At 38.6% G+C, this 19,823-nt stretch overlaps 1 protein-coding gene across 1 annotated transcript in view; it reads left to right on the forward strand.

Annotated features, from left to right (window-relative positions):
- LOC107555741 (nesprin-1-like) overlaps positions 1–18,784 on the forward strand; it is a 122,538-nt gene extending 103,754 nt beyond the window's left edge. The window contains exons 131-147 of the mRNA XM_016238619.1: positions 3,745–3,907; positions 4,433–4,620; positions 5,225–5,375; positions 8,726–8,908; positions 9,370–9,507; positions 9,947–10,138; positions 10,240–10,540; positions 10,662–10,734; positions 13,007–13,028; positions 13,110–13,236; positions 13,320–13,531; positions 14,585–14,785; positions 15,381–15,509; positions 15,884–16,096; positions 16,234–16,326; positions 16,867–16,925; positions 18,136–18,784. Of these exons, the coding sequence (XP_016094105.1) occupies positions 3,745–3,907; positions 4,433–4,620; positions 5,225–5,375; positions 8,726–8,908; positions 9,370–9,507; positions 9,947–10,138; positions 10,240–10,540; positions 10,662–10,734; positions 13,007–13,028; positions 13,110–13,236; positions 13,320–13,531; positions 14,585–14,785; positions 15,381–15,509; positions 15,884–16,096; positions 16,234–16,326; positions 16,867–16,925; positions 18,136–18,397 (2,707 nt within the window). The 3' untranslated portion in view covers positions 18,398–18,784. The remainder of the gene's footprint in view (positions 1–3,744; positions 3,908–4,432; positions 4,621–5,224; positions 5,376–8,725; positions 8,909–9,369; positions 9,508–9,946; positions 10,139–10,239; positions 10,541–10,661; positions 10,735–13,006; positions 13,029–13,109; positions 13,237–13,319; positions 13,532–14,584; positions 14,786–15,380; positions 15,510–15,883; positions 16,097–16,233; positions 16,327–16,866; positions 16,926–18,135) is intronic.
- Positions 18,785–19,823: the final 1,039 nt, after the last annotated feature.

Below are 19,823 nucleotides of genomic sequence, written 5' to 3' on the forward strand. Positions count from 1 at the left end.
GAGCTGATCCGTGCTGGTCGCTGAGGAAATACATCAACTTCGCTCTGTGGACCGCCAGGTCGGCTTTCACCGTGGACGAAGTGGAGTCCAGCCCGGAGTCGTCACATGTGGTTGCCGCAAGCCCTCCAGATGCCCCTTTGTCGAAACTGCCGGCCGTTCCGTTCTCAAGTCCGCCATGTGTGATGCTGTGTGTTTCGTTGTGAAAGTGAAACTACTTTGTTTGGCCTTCCAAAAGAGGACGATATCCGCTTCGTCATGCCTGGAGCTGATCCGTGCTGGTCGCTGAGGAAATACATCAACTTCGCTCTGTGGACCGCCAGGTCGGCTTTCACCGTGGACGAAGTGGAGTCCAGCCCGGAGTCGTCACATGTGGTTGCCGCAAGCCCTCCAGATGCCCCTTTGTCGAATCTGCCGGCCGTTCCGTTCTCAAGTCCGCCATGTGTGATGCTGTGTGTTTCGTTGTGAAAGTGAAACTACTTTGTTTGGCCTTCCAAAAGAGGACACGACTAGAAATCAGTGGTTAAGTTGTATTTACAACACTGTTCCAGAACAGTTCAACCCAAATATTCAGATGTGTGCAGTAGGGGTTGCACAGACTAATCGACTAGTCGACTTCAATGCTTTTTCAATAAAATAGCTTAGAAACTGAAAAGTTCAAGCATATATTTCTTAATAACTAGTAAATTCCACAGCTTCACTACTAGTAGAGAGACGCTGCCAGGTAGAACTAATGCATTCATATTAATGTAATCTTTACTGTGCTACTTCATCTGTATCTGATTTAGAACGAGCAGAAATCTGTGAGAAATATAACGACCCAAAGACAAAAGAACTGATAAAAAAGCTGTTATAGGAGCAAACATGGTTTTATGTTTATGCGGCGCGATGCAACGTGTAAAAAGACAGTATAAGTCATTATAATTCGTAATTATGTCCCCACTGGATGCAACAAATGCCTCATTTATAATGGGTTTTAATGTTTTTGTCTCGTCGCTCCAGCCGGACACAGCATCACAGTATGGTAGGGGTGTAACATTTCCATCACACGCTTGAGGTATTCGGCCAATCACAACGCACTGGTTAGCTTTTCAGACCGATGAGCTTTGTAAAAATCGACACGTTTCAGAAAGGCGGGGCATAGAGGAGAAACATTAATGTGCAGTATGTGGAAAATAATGTGTTTTTTGAACCTTAAACCACATAAACACATTTCATTACACCAAATAATGTTCTTTTTAGCAACATCATATGACCCCTTTAATATAACCTGTGCAACAACTGATGTTGTGCTCTTGCACAAAGATAATTTCATTGTTACTTTATTTTCCTTTTGTTTAGTTTACTTTTAAATGGGTAAAGTGAGTAAATGAGTTGAAATGAATAAAATTAATATTGAATACTCAATTGGAACTGGTAATTGGTTTCAACAAAGGTTAGAACTATGCTGTAAATAATAAGACAGTGGAGTATGAACACTGATTTAACAATCACAAAAATCATCAACAATAATAGACTACTATAAAAAGAAACAAGACAAGTTTTTTCTTTAAAACTAAAGAAATCTTGCTATTGTTTAGCACTTTCTTCATTTTTTTCTCTTAATATTTTTAATTTTAATAAATAAAAATACAAATTTCAGTGTTTGTTAAATGAATAATGACCGACACACACATTCCAGTCCTCTGATCAGCACATGCTAATGACTGTCATTTTATTTTAGCCACAGCAGTATTTGTCACTCCCAGCTGCTCATGCCTGCACTTGAGAACAGTTCTCACACACACACATGCTCAGACACCCCACATACCCCACACACTAACCTGGGGACTAGAGAAAGCCTGGTCACTTTGTTGCTCAGACGAAAGAGAAGGGGAATTTTGATAGGGTGGAAGTTTGTCTTTCTTCTGGGACACTTGATCGAGAAGATTAGGCCCAATGGTGCTGGATATGGGCACTGATAACATGGCAGGAAGCCCTGGACAGGACTCAGATCTGCCAGAGTGTGACTGCGACATTAACAGGCAGGAAAACATTTATCCACTTATCATTTACATATTACAGATTCTCTTGTAATGCAATTTAACTTTAATGCGGTTGTAGTTTCAATGAAATGTGGTATTTTCTGTCATACTTAGACAAGTCTTTGGCGAAGTGTCTGAAATGTATTTTATTAGTTTTTGTGGGTTGAGATGCTTAAGTGAAGCTGTCATTGCTTCACATATGTGATTGCCTAATAATTTTACTGAAAATTTTGGTTGGTTAAATTCTTATATCATGAAAATACTTATAACATGCTGTATTTGTTGACCTTCTGTTGCTGTTGCGGTGGGTTCAGTTTCAGTGTGACTTTGTGCTTTAGGAATGTAGCTTGAAGCACAGTCACACTGAACCGTTCACATACCAGGGTTACATGAGGGCTTTATCTCACCGAAATATGTAGTTTGAGATGCTTAAGTGAAGCTGTCATTGCTTCACATATGTGATTGCCTAATAATTTTACTGAAAATTTTGGTTGGTTAAATTCTTATATCATGAAAATGCTTATGCTGTATTTGTTGACCTTCTGTTGCTGTTGCGGTGGGTTCAGTTTCAGTGTGACTTTGTGCTTTAGGAATGTAGCTTGAAGCACAGTCACACTGAACCGTTCACATACCAGGGTTACATGAGGGCTTTATCTCACCAGGTCAAACAATGTCTGTGTTTTAGCTAACTGCCTAAAGCATACACCAAAGTTTCAATCAAAGTTAGCAGAAGTTGAAATGTGTCCACTCTGCATCTGTGCTCTTTGCTTCACATCCAGTCTGAGATCAGATATTTTTCTGAGATCTAGATCTGGAATGATGGCACAGCTGAAACATGCTATGCTGGTCTGCATGTGAGTGTGTGTTAGTGGCACTGCATTGAGCATGTGATTCTATATTTTTAGGCACATTCAGGATTTCTAGGAAACTCTTGACACCATTGGATTGCATTCTACCTCTGCTTATATTGTTATATATGCAAGACACCTTGACCTTACAGTACATCAGTTAACAAGAGACAAAGTCACTTCATAATTCTACTATTGAAATTGGACAATGTAATGCAAATGCTTTACTTAGATATATATATATGTAAACTATATGTTTATATTTACACTGAAAACATTTAATAGATGCTAGAGAATCATTTTGCTATGCTATTATAAGCAGTATCATTGTTTAAGCATTATTTTTAGCTAATTATGCTGATGAAAGTAGAGATGAACTGATTTTGTATTTTCATGGCAGTTGCGATACTAAATATTTTTCTTTAAATGTCCAGTAACTGATATTCAGAATAAATTTATTGTTGACAAATATAAATGAAGTAAATAATTATTAAACTATTATTATATTAACTTAATATACATTACTATTAATAATGATTTTTTATTTTTATTTTTTATTACAATTTATATCTATAATAATAAACTATCAGAAGTATTTTTGTCTTTGTTTTGAGCTATGTCTATCTTAAAATGCTATGTTATCGAAAGACATCAATAGTATAAAAGTCCTTGTTCACAAATCGATAATTATTCTTGAAAGGCAAATTTCATTCCGATCTCACGTTTCTTTGACTAAACATTAAGATGTTTGCACTGCACAGTCCTGGTTTATATAGCTTAATTACACTTGCAGATTAATTACACTTTTCGCATAATGTGTTGTTAATACAATCTCTGTACTCTGCCTCTGTCTCTCTTGTCTCTGGGATCTGTAGGGTAAAGAAGTTGCGGGAGACACTGGTGGCTGTGCAGCAGCTAGATAAGAACATGAGCAGTTTGCGCTCCTGGCTGGCTCACATTGAGACTGAACTCTCACGACCCATCGTCTATGAAACCTGTGACTCACATGAGATCCAAAGAAAACTCAACCAGCAACAGGTAACCCACACACACACAGAAACGACATGAATTTACATATGGTTACATAAAAGTCTGTCAGTATAGTAAGTCTTAGGAAAGCTCAGTAAACAAGTAATTTTGCACAAACACACAAACATTTCTTAGTATATATTGAAAACTAGTATTAAAAAGTATTTAAATATCTGCAAGTAAAAATAAGAGTTTAAAAGCCCTGGTGAAAAGTCAAAATAAGAACGTGATGACTTCTGGCTCAGTCAATGACCCACTTACTGTTTCAGTAGCACAATGTATCCTCACTTTACCCAGCAACAGCCAGCACATATCAGCCTCTTTCTGCATCAGAGACAAATTATCATTGTAAAGAAGCAATGTTAAGCAAACATTTTTAGAACTGATGATGCAACAAGATGAAACACATTTGTAGAGAAATGCATGACCACAAGCTCCTCTGCCTAATAAACAGAAATGAAATAGAAACAGCCAAGATGATTAAAATGTCAGATGTCGTGAGAAGCTCAGTAGAAGTCTACTATCTCTGTGCAGGATCTGCAGCGCGACATCGAGAAGCACAGCACAGGTGTGGCATCAGTGCTGAACCTGTGTGAGGTGCTGCTGCACGACTGTGACGCCTGTGCCACAGAGACCGAGTGTGAATCCATCCAGCAGGCCACACGCGGCCTCGATCGCCGCTGGAGAAACATCTGTGCTATTGCCATGGAGAGAAGGCTTAAGTGAGTGTGCTGTGTGTGATTCATAAGTAAATTGATGCACTGGAAAATGTACACCTTGGTTTTTGTGTAAAAGTACATTACCGTTTAAAAGTTTGGGGTTCAGTAAGGTTTTTTTAAAAAGAAAATAGTTTTTTCAGCAAGGATACTTTAAGGTGATCAAACATGACAACCGTTTTTAACATTAATAATAGTAAGTCTTTCTTGAGCACCAAATCAGCTTTGCCATCACAGGAATAAATGCAGCTTTGCAGCATAAGAAACTTCTTTGAAAACATTTTTTTTTAAATCCCAAATGTTTGAACAGTATATACTAATGAAGACTGCAGTTCACGAATTGAATTCTGTAAAGGTAAGAAAAATGTATTTGTGAGCTGAAAATGAGCTATTTAGTATAGTTAAAGTTGAATCAGGCCACCAGAGGAACAGGTGTGAGAGCATGTGTCATGCCAGATGACTCAGAGTTGACTTCAGCACATGATGAACTGTTTAACAGCTGTCTTTTTTTAGTAAGCCCCCTAGATGATACTGTAAAATTATATTTCCAAGTAGATATACTGGACTGTACAGTATATGTGTTTGAAATTCACTGTATGCGTTTTTGCAGGATTGAGGAGACATGGAGGTTGTGGCAGAAGTTTCTGGATGATTACTCCCGTTTTGAAGAGTGGCTAAAAGTGTCAGAGAGGACAGCAGCTCTCCCCAACTCCTCTGGAGTGCTGTACACCATCGCTAAAGAGGAGCTCAAGAAGTTTGAGGTACTCCGAGATCCACAGAGAGGGTTAATAAGGTTGAGGTAGTGAGTCAAAAGGATAATTGTGAATAGGGCCTGAATACAAAAAGACAGATAAGTAACAAGAATACTGTTGGGAAAGAAAAAAAAAGCACTGCTGGCATCCAGTGGCGACAGTGCAGTCTACTTTAACCTTTAGTCTTTTGCAATCTGTAAAATGTCATTGATGACTAAAACAAATGCTAAACCATTATTTCTTTTAAATATGCACTTAAAGGTGCAGTAGGAGATCTTGGAAAATGCTAACTTGAGCCTGATCACACTGAAAGCGAAAGTCCCACCCTCCCTGCAATCGCTGTCCAAAGCCACCTTAACGCATTTACGCTCACAGACCAGAATACCAGAGACAACATGGAATTGGGAACCGCTACATCAGCAGTTCCCAATTCCAGCCCATGTTCCGAAGTGAAGTAAACTTCAACGGATTTCCCCCGCTCAGAGAGTAGGGAGCAATGAACACTGTGTAGGGATCATATCGATCGGAGCACAGTTCATGCACGTAGCTCACTTCTAACGAGCTGGCGTAAGGACTGGATTAACCGCTGGGCTACATCATGTGTCATTCACCAGTGAGAAAACTTTAAAAGTACTACAATACCAGGAAGGAAGATCGCCATTCTCGCTCTGTCTGCACAGTGTGCGTAAACGTGCTGATGACGTATCCTGTCTGCGTGAACCCGGTGCGCAGAGGTATGCTAATACATACGTTGACAGGCAGGTAGGAAAGCATATTAAAATGCTCAAACCGAGCGTTTTGATTGGACAAACATTTCTTGATCCAACGCCTTCCACAGAATATATAAATACAGACAAATACATCTAGACCACTTAACTTAATGATTGCTAATGGGATGTGAAGACTTTCAACCAGCATAACAAAAAAAAATTCTGAAGACAATCACCTATTGCACCTTTAACCAATGTGTAGTTTTCAGTTTTTCCAGTTTGTGTGTGAATTTAGGGCCAGTTTTACTAACAGCTTGCGCTAGCGCAAACTGTCTTTTGGCGTTAAAATAGTACTGTCAGGATTTACTAAAGACGCGCAGTGACGAATTAGCGCTGAAAAGGCGTGGACAGTTATTTTTGCCCCTGACCTTATTGAATATGCATTTCTAGGAGTTTCCCTTTCAGACGAAAAATTTATGGGAGGAGAGTATTCAAATGAATTACCCCAACGCGTTTACTAACGTTTGTGCTCATCAAATTACTGGCATTTGCGCAATTATTTAATGCCCAAAAAAAGCATGTCTTAAACTTTTGCGTTTGAAATGGCTGCAATTATTGTTGCTAGGAGTAGGCACCGCAGAGAACAGAGAACGCGTGGTAAGAAGGGAGAGGATTTTTCCACACGTATTAATTTATTTGGAATGAACACATAATCCGAACATATCGTTTGCCAAGCCATGTTATTTTTTATTTGCTTCAGGAAATAAAAGACGACTTGGAACCTTCATCTAGGAGTCACGCAATAGCAGTTCTATCAAAACCTCTTGCAACCCTTCATTTTTTGGCCTCCGTTCTTTTCAACGTGCTGTAGCTTATTTACTTCTTTGTTTATTCGCAACTATGCTAATTTGTGCTGCGCTTGGTATATTGCGTTGGTCGATATGTAAATGTTGCGTTTGTGTTTTTTAATTTGCGTTGTTATTTAATCACCCGCAGACATTTCCACGCCTATTGGCGCTGTTTTGGAATTGCACTCTCGCGCTAATTTGCCCTGTTTAGTAAAACTGGCCCTTAAGATTTTGTTTGCACAATGTAATGGTGTAATTTGAATCACAGGCGTTTCAGAGGCAGGTACAGGAGTGTCTGACCCAGCTGGAGCTAATCAATAAGCAGTATCGAAGGCTGGCACGTGAGAACCGCACAGACTCATCCTGCCATCTACGACAAATGGTGCATGATGGGAACCGACGCTGGGATGTACTACAGAGGAGAGTAAAGTAAACTTCAACGGATTTCCCCCGCTCAGAGAGTAGGGAGCAATGAACACTGTGTAGGGATCATATCGATCGGAGCACAGTTCATGCACGTAGCTCACTTCTAACGAGCTGGCGTAAGGACTGGATTAACCGCTGGGCTACATCATGTGTCATTCACCAGTGAGAAAACTTTAAAAGTACTACAATACCAGGAAGGAAGATCGCCATTCTCGCTCTGTCTGCACAGTGTGCGTAAACGTGCTGATGACGTATCCTGTCTGCGTGAACCCGGTGCGCAGAGGTATGCTAATACATACGTTGACAGGCAGGTAGGAAAGCATATTAAAATGCTCAAACCGAGCGTTTTGATTGGACAAACATTTCTTGATCCAACGCCTTCCACAGAATATATAAATACAGACAAATACATCTAGACCACTTAACTTAATGATTGCTAATGGGATGTGAAGACTTTCAACCAGCATAACAAAAAAAAATTCTGAAGACAATCACCTATTGCACCTTTAACCAATGTGTAGTTTTCAGTTTTTCCAGTTTGTGTGTGAATTTAGGGCCAGTTTTACTAACAGCTTGCGCTAGCGCAAACTGTCTTTTGGCGTTAAAATAGTACTGTCAGGATTTACTAAAGACGCGCAGTGACGAATTAGCGCTGAAAAGGCGTGGACGGTTATTTTTGCCCCTGACCTTATTGAATATGCATTTCTAGGAGTTTCCCTTTCAGACGAAAAATTTATGGGAGGAGAGTATTCAAATGAATTACCCCAACGCGTTTACTAACGTTTGTGCTCATCAAATTACTGGCATTTGCGCAATTATTTAATGCCCAAAAAAAGCATGTCTTAAACTTTTGCGTTTGAAATGGCTGCAATTATTGTTGCTAGGAGTAGGCACCGCAGAGAACAGAGAACGCGTGGTAAGAAGGGAGAGGATTTTTCCACACGTATTAATTTATTTGGAATGAACACATAATCCGAACATATCGTTTGCCAAGCCATGTTATTTTTTATTTGCTTCAGGAAATAAAAGACGACTTGGAACCTTCATCTAGGAGTCACGCAATAGCAGTTCTATCAAAACCTCTTGCAACCCTTCATTTTTTGGCCTCCGTTCTTTTCAACGTGCTGTAGCTTATTTACTTCTTTGTTTATTCGCAACTATGCTAATTTGTGCTGCGCTTGGTATATTGCGTTGGTCGATATGTAAATGTTGCGTTTGTGTTCTTTAATTTGCGTTGTTATTTAATCACCCGCTGACATTTCCACGCCTATTGGCGCTGTTTTGGAATTGCACTCTCGCGCTAATTTGCCCTGTTTAGTAAAACTGGCCCTTAAGATTTTGTTTGCACAATCTAATGGTGTAATTTGAATCACAGGCGTTTCAGAGGCAGGTACAGGAGTGTCTGACCCAGCTGGAGCTAATCAATAAGCAGTATCGAAGGCTGGCACGTGAGAACCGCACAGACTCATCCTGCCATCTACGACAAATGGTGCATGATGGGAACCGACGCTGGGATGTACTACAGAGGAGAGTAGCTGCCATCTTGCGCAGACTCAAGGTGATATATTATCAGTTATATATCATATACACTACCATTCAAGAGTTTGGTGTCATTAAGATTTTTTTTAAAGAAATACATTTAAAAAAAAAACTATTCAGCATGGACACATTAAATGTATTAAGCGACAGTAAAGTCATTGATTATGTTACAAAATATTTCTATTTCAAAGCTGCTCTTTTCAACTTTCTATTCATCCAAGAATCCAGAGAAAAACATAAATTACTGTTTTCTCAAAAATATTAAGCAGCACAAATATTTTCAACTTTGAAATAATAGGAAATTAACTAAAACAGCATATTAGAATGATTTCTGAAGAATCAAGTGACACTGAAGTCTGAAGTAATAACTTACTGTGTATATACTTATATATTCAGAACCTCTGTAAGAATCACTGTTGATGCAGAACCTAAACTACAAAGTAGCATGATTAATTTACTTGTTCTTATTTTGTCCTGCAGCATTTTATTGGTCAGCGAGAGGAGTTTGAAACAGCCCGAGATTGTATTCTGGTATGGCTGACTGAGATGGACCTGCAGCTCACCAACATCGAGCATTTCTCAGAGTGTGACGTTCAGGCCAAGATCAAACAACTAAAGGTAAGGGCTGTGTGAGCATTCATGAATAATTTACTTTTTTTTTTTTAATTAACATGTAAAAGCTATAGCCTTGTGGACAGCACTCCAACATATGGCACAGCAGTGCTTAGGGGAGAATTGAATTTGAGTCCCAGTCCTTATCCATTATTTCCAGTCTGTCCTTATACTGTCCAGTCAAAATAAATGCACGGAAATGCATTTTCTTAAACCAGACAGGCAAATGTTTAAGGATATTTGAGTGTGAATTTGAATATTCATTATAGCCAAAAAAAATTCTGTAGAGTTTTATACATTGACAATTCACTATCATGCATGATATGTATTTTAGACCTAGGAAACGCTCAAGCAGAATTATTTTTACTTGTTCTGTTGAACATTTAATTTTAAATTTTATTCAAAATTACTTGTCAATTTACTTGTGAACACTTGTGCATCACAGGCGTTCCAGCAGGAGATCAGTCTCAACATGGGGAAGATGGAGAGTGTGTTTGGGCAGGGGGAGGTGCTGATGGAGAAGAGTGAGCCTCTGGATGCTGCTGTCATAGAGGAGGAGTTGGATGAGCTGCAAAGATACTGTAGGGAGGTGTTTGGTCGGGTGGAGCGCTACTACCGGAAACTCACACGCCTGCCAGTAAGACACAACCTCAGACATGCATACACTCTTGTTTGTTTCAGCTTTTGCTTTGCCTGTGTAAAGGTGGCTCTCACTTTTATGCTACCTCTCATTTGCAGCTAACCGATGATGAGTGTGAAGGCTCAGATCGTGAATTCGAGTCAGGTGACCTCTCAGACCTTCAGTGGGGTGAGGATGGTACCATGTCCCAGACATCTAGCAGACCATCTTCAGCTGGCACTGCTCCTGTTCGTACAAACGGCTCCGGCCGGGACACCCCTGCCAGTGTAGACTCCATCCCTCTGGAATGGGACCATGACTATGACCTGGACCCCATGGGCCATACCATGTCTGCACAACGGGGCAGACAAAAAGATGAGGATGAGGAGTTACTGTGTTTGGCCACTGCAGCACTTACAGGTGAGTGTGTTTTACCTGAAGGATGTTCATAAGATAATGCTCCACCTGAGTGTCCACCACCCTGAGCAGGTCTTCTCTGTAAACTGTTGGTATGTTATGTTGTATATCTCCTTTTCCACAGATGTAGTGATTCCTGAGAGCCCTGAAGCTTATATAAAATTAACAGAAAACACATTGAGGTCCTCCTCTGGTAGGCAATTTAAAAAAAGTTATGGCATGCTAAATTAATGCTAAACTACACTGCATGCTATCGTGTTGCATGTACTGCACTATTGCATGAATTCTAAAAAATGCATGGCAAAAATTCTGACAGATCTGGTCTATTGCGTTTTCCAACTTTAAAATCTTTTTCAAATCAAACAATACTAATCAGCATTAGATGAGAAATTAATAGAAAAAAAAACTTTTAAAGCACCTATATGAAAATAAACCAAAAGAGAATTTGATGAGAAAAACAAGAGATTCCAAGTGTAGTCCAGTGGAAATAGTTCATGTGAGATTGTTCATTAAAGGGATAGTTCACCCATAAATGAAAATTTGATGTTTATCTGCTTACCCCCAGGGCATCCAAGATGTAGGTGACTTTGTTTCTTCAGTAGAACACAAACGAAGATTTTTAACTCAAACCGTTGCAGTCTGTCAGTCTTATAATAAAAGTGAATAGGAATGACACGTCTTCTTCTTGCTTTACGGCGGATCGCAGACTTATAAGTGCATTACTGCCACCTATCTCTCAAATGGACCATTGACACTCCTAATTGAGATTGTAGATAGTGTCAATGGTCCATTTGAGAGATAGATAGATTAACTAGGTGCTTCTGATCAAAGCCTCTACTGCACTTCAGTAATGCGACTAAAATCTGTCTTAATTCGATTTCTGTTTACTTTGAATATGACTTTAGCCGGATTAAGGTAATCAAAAATCTCTGTTCACATGGTAGATTCTTAATCAGAATATTGTCTTGATCGTGTTAAAATCGGATTAATGTTGTCCATGTAAACGTTCTCACTGTCAATATCAAAATGACTGAGATGATCAATCAAATCAAAGTAGGCGGGGTTTATTGTTCACTGTTCTGTTCACGACATGGCGGCAGCAACAATACTACAGCGAGAATAAAAGTTACGCCTTCTTTCTTTGCGGCGTTATGCAAATCTTCCCACATCGTGAGGTAGACATGTGGGGCGTGTTAGAACGAGCCGTTTTAGGTAGGCGTGGTTGACTCTTAACTTTTATAAAGAATATCTCTTTGGATTTGAGACTTTAATCTTTGCAACTTTACAGATCTTCTTTATGCACCAAGAGCTTGTAACACTCCAAAGAGAAAGGAAAAATTGAAATCGCATCATATGACCCCTTTAAAGTCCGCGTGAACCGGAAGTTGCTGCCCACTTTATTTCAGTGAAGTGACGTATTTCCATCTGAAACGGAAGGAGAGGGCGTGGTTTTATTTTAGCGCTCCTCTTCTCATCTCTCACTCATAGCAAACTAATGGTTGGAGGGGTGTGTTTAAGTATATTCTGCCCAAGCCGTCAAACTGACATCATCAGAGAAGGAATGCCATTCCAGAGCGGAAGTAAATGATCAGATTTTGATTAAAGATTACCAAGACAAAACATTTTTTTCAGCAGATTAACTTGCACGGATTAATTGTTCACACCAAGACTAGCAATGTGCACTAGTAAAGTAAATAAAGTCAATTTTGGTTTCATGAGGACTTTAAAGTGTGTGAATTAACTTGCGCTAGTCTACGGATGCTCTCGTGACCGCTGCACATACTAGGTGCTTCTGATCAAAGCCTCAGCGGGGTCTAACTGTTTACATGTCTATACTGCACTTCAGTAATGCGACGAAAATAGGAATACTCCACATGTCTTAATTCGATTTCTGTTTACTTCGAATATGACTTTAGAAATCTCTGTTCACATGGTAGATTCTTAATCAGAATATTGTCTTAATCGTGTTAAAATCGGATTAATGTTGTCCATGTAAACGTTCTCACTGTCAATGTCAAAATGACTGAGATGATCAATCAAATCAAAGTAGGCGGGGTTTACCGTTCACAGAAGCAGAGCGCAAAGCGTCAGTTTAACATTGAAAGAGCAAGGTAAGATGAAGCTGCAAATGAATTAATGTTAGTCAACTGTTTTACGACAGAAATGTTAAATGACCGACAGTTATATCCTACGGAAGTTCTAAGCGGCCATGCATTATTTATTTTTTCCTTCTTGTTTTCTTGTTATAACGACTTATTTTCTCGTTATATCGACATAACGAGAGTTGTTTTCTCGTTATAACGACTTATTTTCTCGTTATATCGACATAACGAGAGTTGTTTTCTCGTTATAACGACTTAATTTTCTCGTGATCTCGACAAAGTTTTTAAAAAATTTTTACAATGATTGTTTGATCTACTGTTGTTATAGTAACGAACTCAACTTTGACACGCATCTGATGGACAGATAAACCATGCCTTACATGGGCTATGTGAGTACAGATTCAGTGTGGCGCTCAGTCAGTTTAGTTTGTAGTGGCGGTAAGTTTGATTAGCTTCTTTGCTCTGCACAGATGAGGCTAATGGATGATTGCCGTGGCAGTCTGAAAGCGGTCAGGAGGGTTGAGGGGGAGCTGGAGGAGGAAGAGGACAACCTGTCAGGCCTGAGTAACCCTGATAACACAGAGACACAGAGCACAGGTTAGTCCAGCACGGAAAGCTGCAACTGCTGAGTAACGTGTATATTTGAATTTGATGCTATTATGGTAATTGTCATATTTCAGGTGTCATTGAGCGTTGGGAGCTGATCCAGGCCCAGTCTGCTGATTCAGATCACAAAGAGAGAGAAGACCTGGTGCTATTGCAAAAGATGACCTCTGACCTGGACACCATGGAGGCGTGGCTCAGCCAGGCCGAGGCGGAGTTAGAAGAACTGAGAGGGAAAAATCTTAGTGCAGATATACACACTATTGAGCAGAGAATTAGAAAACTCAAGGTTTGTGTTGCCTACTTGGTTCACAGTAACACATTTGTGCATGTGAATTTGTGTTTGTGTATATTTGCTGAGTGATTTAGTGTTTCTCTTTTAATGCTGTTGATGGACTGCACAACTGGCCATAGCTTTTGAAAATCATCACAAATGAGATTTAGAGCTGTTTTGTTTGTAGTCCTAAAACCCAGAATAGAATTAAAATATTTGAACCATTTCAACATAACCAGCAACATTATTGTCACATGACCTTGTTATACATCTAATCAGGCTGTTTACTCATGAACCAACTCAAAGGCTATTTTGCTATGGATTCCCTCTGGAATAGCTAATGGGTTAAATAAAAAAGCAGTTTTCAATTTATGGGTAAGGTCTGTGGTTAACACTACTCACAGGGACTTTCCTGTTCTACAACATAAAGAACTGCTATTGAAAGCCCATTAGAAATACCAATAGGACCCATGGTGAATTAGCCTAACTCATTGGCATACAGTCAAACTTTTCAAAATTTCTATCGAGTCAATGTGCTCATGTTACCTGAAATCCCCAAAAACGTATTGAAAATTACATTGCTTCTGTTTGCTTTATTGCTAAAAGTACAAATGTACTATTTCATATTACTGTAAATATAATAGTTAACTCTGCCCAAGCTGTAAACAGATACATTTGGTACTGGCAGCTCCATGTGTGGGTTGCTCGCATGTCTACACTGTAAAACAAGTCTTGCTCACACACACACACACACACTGGCATTTCAAATCAGGCAGGATGTCGGCAACAGAAATAAACCAGAGGAAATCCACAGCATCCCGCTGACCCACATACAGAGAATCTGAGAGCATCTGATTTCACCAGTTATTTTTACTTGCACACAAACTAAAACACATGTGTATATAGTCCAAATCCTGCAAGTGAATCTTCCCTTTAGAGCAATTTAACAGAGAGATTAATCAAAATGAGATTTGAACCTAACTACACATCATTTCTTGGTAACACAATGCAGTCTCTAAAACCAACACACAAATTTCTAACAAAAGCTTTGCTCTTGTGTCTCAACAGGAGTTACAGAAGGCAATGGATTCCCATAAATCCAAATTACTGTCCATCAACTTAAATAGTGTCACACTACTCCAGTCAGACTCTGAGGAGAGCCAGGATCTCAAAGCGAAACTGAAGGAGATGAACTCACGCTGGGATCGACTGGGAAAATCACTTAAGGATTGGAGAACAGCACTTCAGGATGCTCTGATGCAGTGTCAGGTACATACACAGACAGCACCTACATCTACACTACTGTTCAAAAATTTGGAAGAAGTTTTTCTTTTTTTTGGACAGTTAATACTTTTATTCTGCAAGGATGCATTGTATTGATCAAAAGTGACAGTAAAGACATCTGTAATGTTACAACAAACATCTATTTCAAATAAATGCTGTTTTTTAAACGTTATATTCATTAAAGAATCCTGGAATAAAGTATAAATGTTTCCAGAAAAGTAGTAAGCAGCAAAACAGTTTTCAGCATTGATGATAACAAGAAATGTCTTGAGCACCAAATCAGCATATTAGAAAGATTTCAAAGGATCATGTGACCTGAAGACTTGAGTAATGGCTGCTGAAAATTCAGCTTTGCCATCACAGGAGTAAATTCCCTTTTACAATATATTCTAATAGAAAACCGTTATTTTAAATTGTAATAATGTTTAAAATATTTTTATCAAGTAAATACTTGAGACTTCTTTAAAAAAAACATGAAAAAAAAATCTTACCAATTCCAAACTTTTGAATGGTATTGTAATTAAATTAAACGCACAGAGGCAGATACTGTCATTCTCTCACAAATTTTGCTTTTCTACAGGAGTTTCATGAGCTGAGTCATGGTCTTCTTCTCTGGCTGGAAAACATCGACCGTCGGAGAAATGAGATTATCCCAATTGCATCAGGGCTAGATCGGCATACACTTCAAGCTCATTACAGAGCACTAAAGGTACCTGTGAAGTCACTGCTTTTTGGTATGGAAGGATATGGCTTGAATACATATTTTGCCTCCTGCTTAACCTACACTGTATGCAGAATAAGAGATGAAGAATAGAGCAACCAGCATCATTGTAAGTTGAAAACAGTATGTAAAAAGGTGTCTGGATGGGAAAATTTGTCTTAATTGGAGTCAAGGCACCTAGAAGAGTGCACACTTGCTTTTTTTGCCATATACTGTACTTTAACCCAGCATTCCATTAAGGAAATTTGAGTTCATCCATTGTCAAAATGTTATTAAAATCTCCAAATGTGGCAAAAATGTATTCGAAACACAAATGTTTCATTTTACCAAGCGAAACTACATTGACACACATTTGTCTGCAGCAAATCCAGCGGGAGCTGTTGGAGACTGAGCAGAAGGTGGACAGTCTGCAGGAGCTCTCAGGACAGCTGCTGGTGCAGGCACATGGCAGCGAGTGTCTGGAGGCCCAGGAGAGAGTGCACGTCATCGGGAACCGTCTGCGCCTGCTCCTGAAAGCTGTGGCCACCGACCTGGAACTGCTAGAAAAAGAGCTCCAGGCTTCTGGGAACAGACAGGTTAGTCTACAAGCACATTCATTAGTTATTAATCTTTTTACCGACCATTTGTTCGGTTTTAACAGCTAAAAAAAAGCAACATTAGACACTGTCCATAATATCCATTCATCTCAAAGCTAAATCTCAGATCTTCACAGGACGCGTCCCTCTGGTCCGTTACGGATGACGCAGATACTTCTGGATCGGTCAGTCCTGTTTCAGAGGTCAGCATTTCCACTAGACGACAATCGGTAATGCATCCCCTCTTCCTTTTTTGATATTGTTTCGGGCATGCCGTGAAGGTCACTGTCCTGCTAAATTGAGGCGGTTGAGCTTATAACAGGGGAATATTTTGTGACATGTTGGTTCCAGTTTAATATACCTCACTGACAAAATCCCCTGGAATATTTGCTCACTTCCTCATCCCCCTTTAAATATGTTACTTTGGACGTTTATTTCTGGAAGTACTTTACTTCTTATGAAATTTATACAAGAAACACTGGCTTTGCTTTTCAGACATGCTTTAAATCAAATGGATCCATGCTAAATTTGAGTGGATTTGTTTGAAGGTGTCTGTGTGGAAAGCCAGGTTTCTTGCACCTTGCAAGATTTTTTTTGTCATTGCCACCTATTTTGCTGCTGCCTTTTGTTTTGTTGTTACTGGTTTGTGATTATACTGATGGCCTGGCTATAGGTCTCTGCTTGTCACCACAAGCTTTGTCTTTATTTGCTGGACTGAAACATTCTTTCTTTCTTTTACCCCTCCCTTCCTTTCGCTCATTGCACAACAGCTACGAGGCAAATGTAGTGTGTCAGAACCAGGATCCTCAGCCAGACTTCCACGTCACAGGTACCTGTCTCTCGCGCTTTAAAATGCAGGGGGGGATGATGGAACTCATTCCAGATCCATACCATCAGAAGCATTCAGATCAGAGGCCAGAGCCTCTGAGGTGGGAGTCCACACGAGTTGTTCAGTTCTAGGAAATGAATTTGTTTTGGATCCCAGTCAAGGATTCTTAGTAATCTTATGTGTTATTTTCCCCAAGAACATAATATTGAGTCTGACAATGTAACTTTGTGTCCTTTGAAGTGAACTATGTTCAAAATCTTTCTCCATTCTTGATGCCATGTGAAAATACTGAAATGTATTCGTCATTTTCCAGACCATGTCATTTTTGGTTGCTTTCATTGTTTGATTTTGTTGTGCAAACAATTCATTGTGATGCTCTCACACTCATCTCTGCCTTACAGCAAAAATACAGAAAAGCAGCCATATTGTGTAAAACTTTCTAATACCTTTCATTAACAACATTAACAAGCATAACATGTATGTAATGCTTAACAGAGTATTTTTCAGTTTATATTAAATAGATAGAAAGGCTGTGAAACTTCATATATTCATATTTAGATGCACATGAACTGCTGATTTGTTAAGCATTATATCATGTTTGTTGTGACTTCTTAATGAAATATATTATGAAGTATTATGGAACTGTCTTTGATGGAAGTGAAATCTGTCCAAAAACAAAATATTTAATGTGTGCAGTTTGTCCATAAAACATGGACATCTGTCAGTGAGTGACTAATTGTATCAATATATGCAAATATCAAAACGATTTGCTTTAAGATGGACGGGAATTGAGTTGTCAGTGCAAGTGTCCTTGGGTTGAGAAAAGTCCTATACTATATTATATTATATATTTTGGATTACGATTTACTTTTATATTTTAGTTGATATTTTTATTGTCTATTATTTCTATATAGCTTAAATTTTTATTTCAGATTTAACTTTAGTTATTTTAGTACATTAACTTACTTATTTTAGTTAGTTGCTAAAGCAACATTTCTAATTTTCTTACTTTTATTTCACAACAACAGTTTTGAATAGTTTTAGTTGTAGTTTAAGTTAACGATAACCACGCTGATTTAAAAGGATACTTTTTAAAAACGAATCACCCTCGCATGAACTGAATAGTAGAAGTGCTGTGCTACTCACAACATTTCTGTGTGTCATTATAATCTATCCGTACATTCTGATGTATTATTATGATGTTTTGTAGGTTGCCCAGCGCTTCTGGCTGCGTTTCGTCTCGCTCTGGTTCCTCCGGTTCACAAGGTGGCGCTGCTGTGGCTCGCTGCCAGCCCTTTCTGCTGCGAGTGCTCCGGGTGGCTCTGCCACTGCAGCTCCTACTGCTGCTCATAGTGGGCCTGACCTGTCTGGTGCCCATGACTGAGCAGGATTACAGTTGTGCAAACGCGAACAATTTTGCCCGGTCTTTTCATCCCATGCTCCGCTACACCAACGGCCCACCGCCTGTATGAGCGGAGGAGACTTTACTAATGCATTCATCTGCTTCATATTACACTGCAGGACACAGAATGGACTAGTGTTAGCCAAAGCGGATTGTTCCTGTTCCTGTACAGTTCATGCTGCTAATTTCATTTTTCACTAAACAGTGTACTATTGAACTCATTGCAATGTAGACTAGTGTTGGACAGCAAAACTGGTTAACCGTTTCTGTCCCAAGGAAACTGAAGAAAAACTATGAAATCGTATATAATTATGTACTTAATAGCACTGACATAAGCATAAGGTACTGCACTTATACCGTCCAAGAATATTGCCAAAATGATTTGCTTAGGCTGAGGAAAGTGTTTTATTTTTATTTTTGTATTATTTAAAATTGTAGAAAAAAGTTATTTTGAATATTATTTAAATAAGATTTTGCATGGCGATTCAAATTGTATTTTTATTTTATGGCATGGAGTTACGTTTTTTTTTTTTTTTGTTCAGAAATGTAAAACAGTCACCGATGTAGCTCTATGAGAGATGCGTGCTTTTTATTACAGTTATCTACTTACTGTATCTTAATTTGTGTGTTATGACAATGACAGTGTGACAAAAACATTATGATTACAATGTCTATGCCTATTTATGTATGTACAGTTTGCTAATGCTGACAATAAAGACACATCTTTTCATTTAATATATATATAAATTCTGCTAGTCTGCCCATTATGTTAAGTTAAAAGTATAATTTTAAAGTGACTTTTTTTTTTTTTTTACTTTTTCCTTTATAATTAATTCAGCCAAATTAACATTTTCACATTCAGGTCCTTCAAAATTAAAACATACTGTACAAATCATAACATTCAAGTATCAAATGTAATAGCTGATAAATGTAATGTACTAGTCTACTGGACTATGAGCATACACATTCACAGATTTGAGGAAAAATATGGCAATCTAGTGTAAAGCAGTCAGTGTCAGTTCCTGCATTGAATGCGTACCAGTGATTATAGGCCGTTATTCATATCAAGCCGTCACAATGCTTCTAAAAATCAGCATTTACATGTCAATTAACATGGGCATAAAACCAATTACAGCACTTTAACACAGCAAAAATAGGATGTAACATTTTTGTCATAATAACCAACCAATAAGCAAACATCTTTGGACAAAAAGATGCCACTAATGTCACCACTAATCACTGAGCAGTTCCCCCCATGTGAGTTAAAATTACTTCTTTAACATATTAAAAATAGAGCAGTGATTTTTATTGATAAATACATCTCTGATTGCGAGAGTATATCACATCATTTTATTTTTTTCTTGTTTTTTTTCCAAGAGTAACTTTTCTCCTGTTTTCAGTTTGTTTTATATTAAGTATTTTCTATTCAGTTTTTTATATTAAGCGCTGCTTGTAATTATACATACTTATTGTTATTGCTATAATGCATATAATAA

This window comes from Sinocyclocheilus grahami, unplaced genomic scaffold (assembly GCF_001515645.1).
Source record: "Sinocyclocheilus grahami isolate Dianchi unplaced genomic scaffold, SAMN03320097.WGS_v1.1 scaffold544.1, whole genome shotgun sequence".
In the NCBI taxonomy this organism is placed as follows: domain Eukaryota; kingdom Metazoa; phylum Chordata; class Actinopteri; order Cypriniformes; family Cyprinidae; genus Sinocyclocheilus; species Sinocyclocheilus grahami.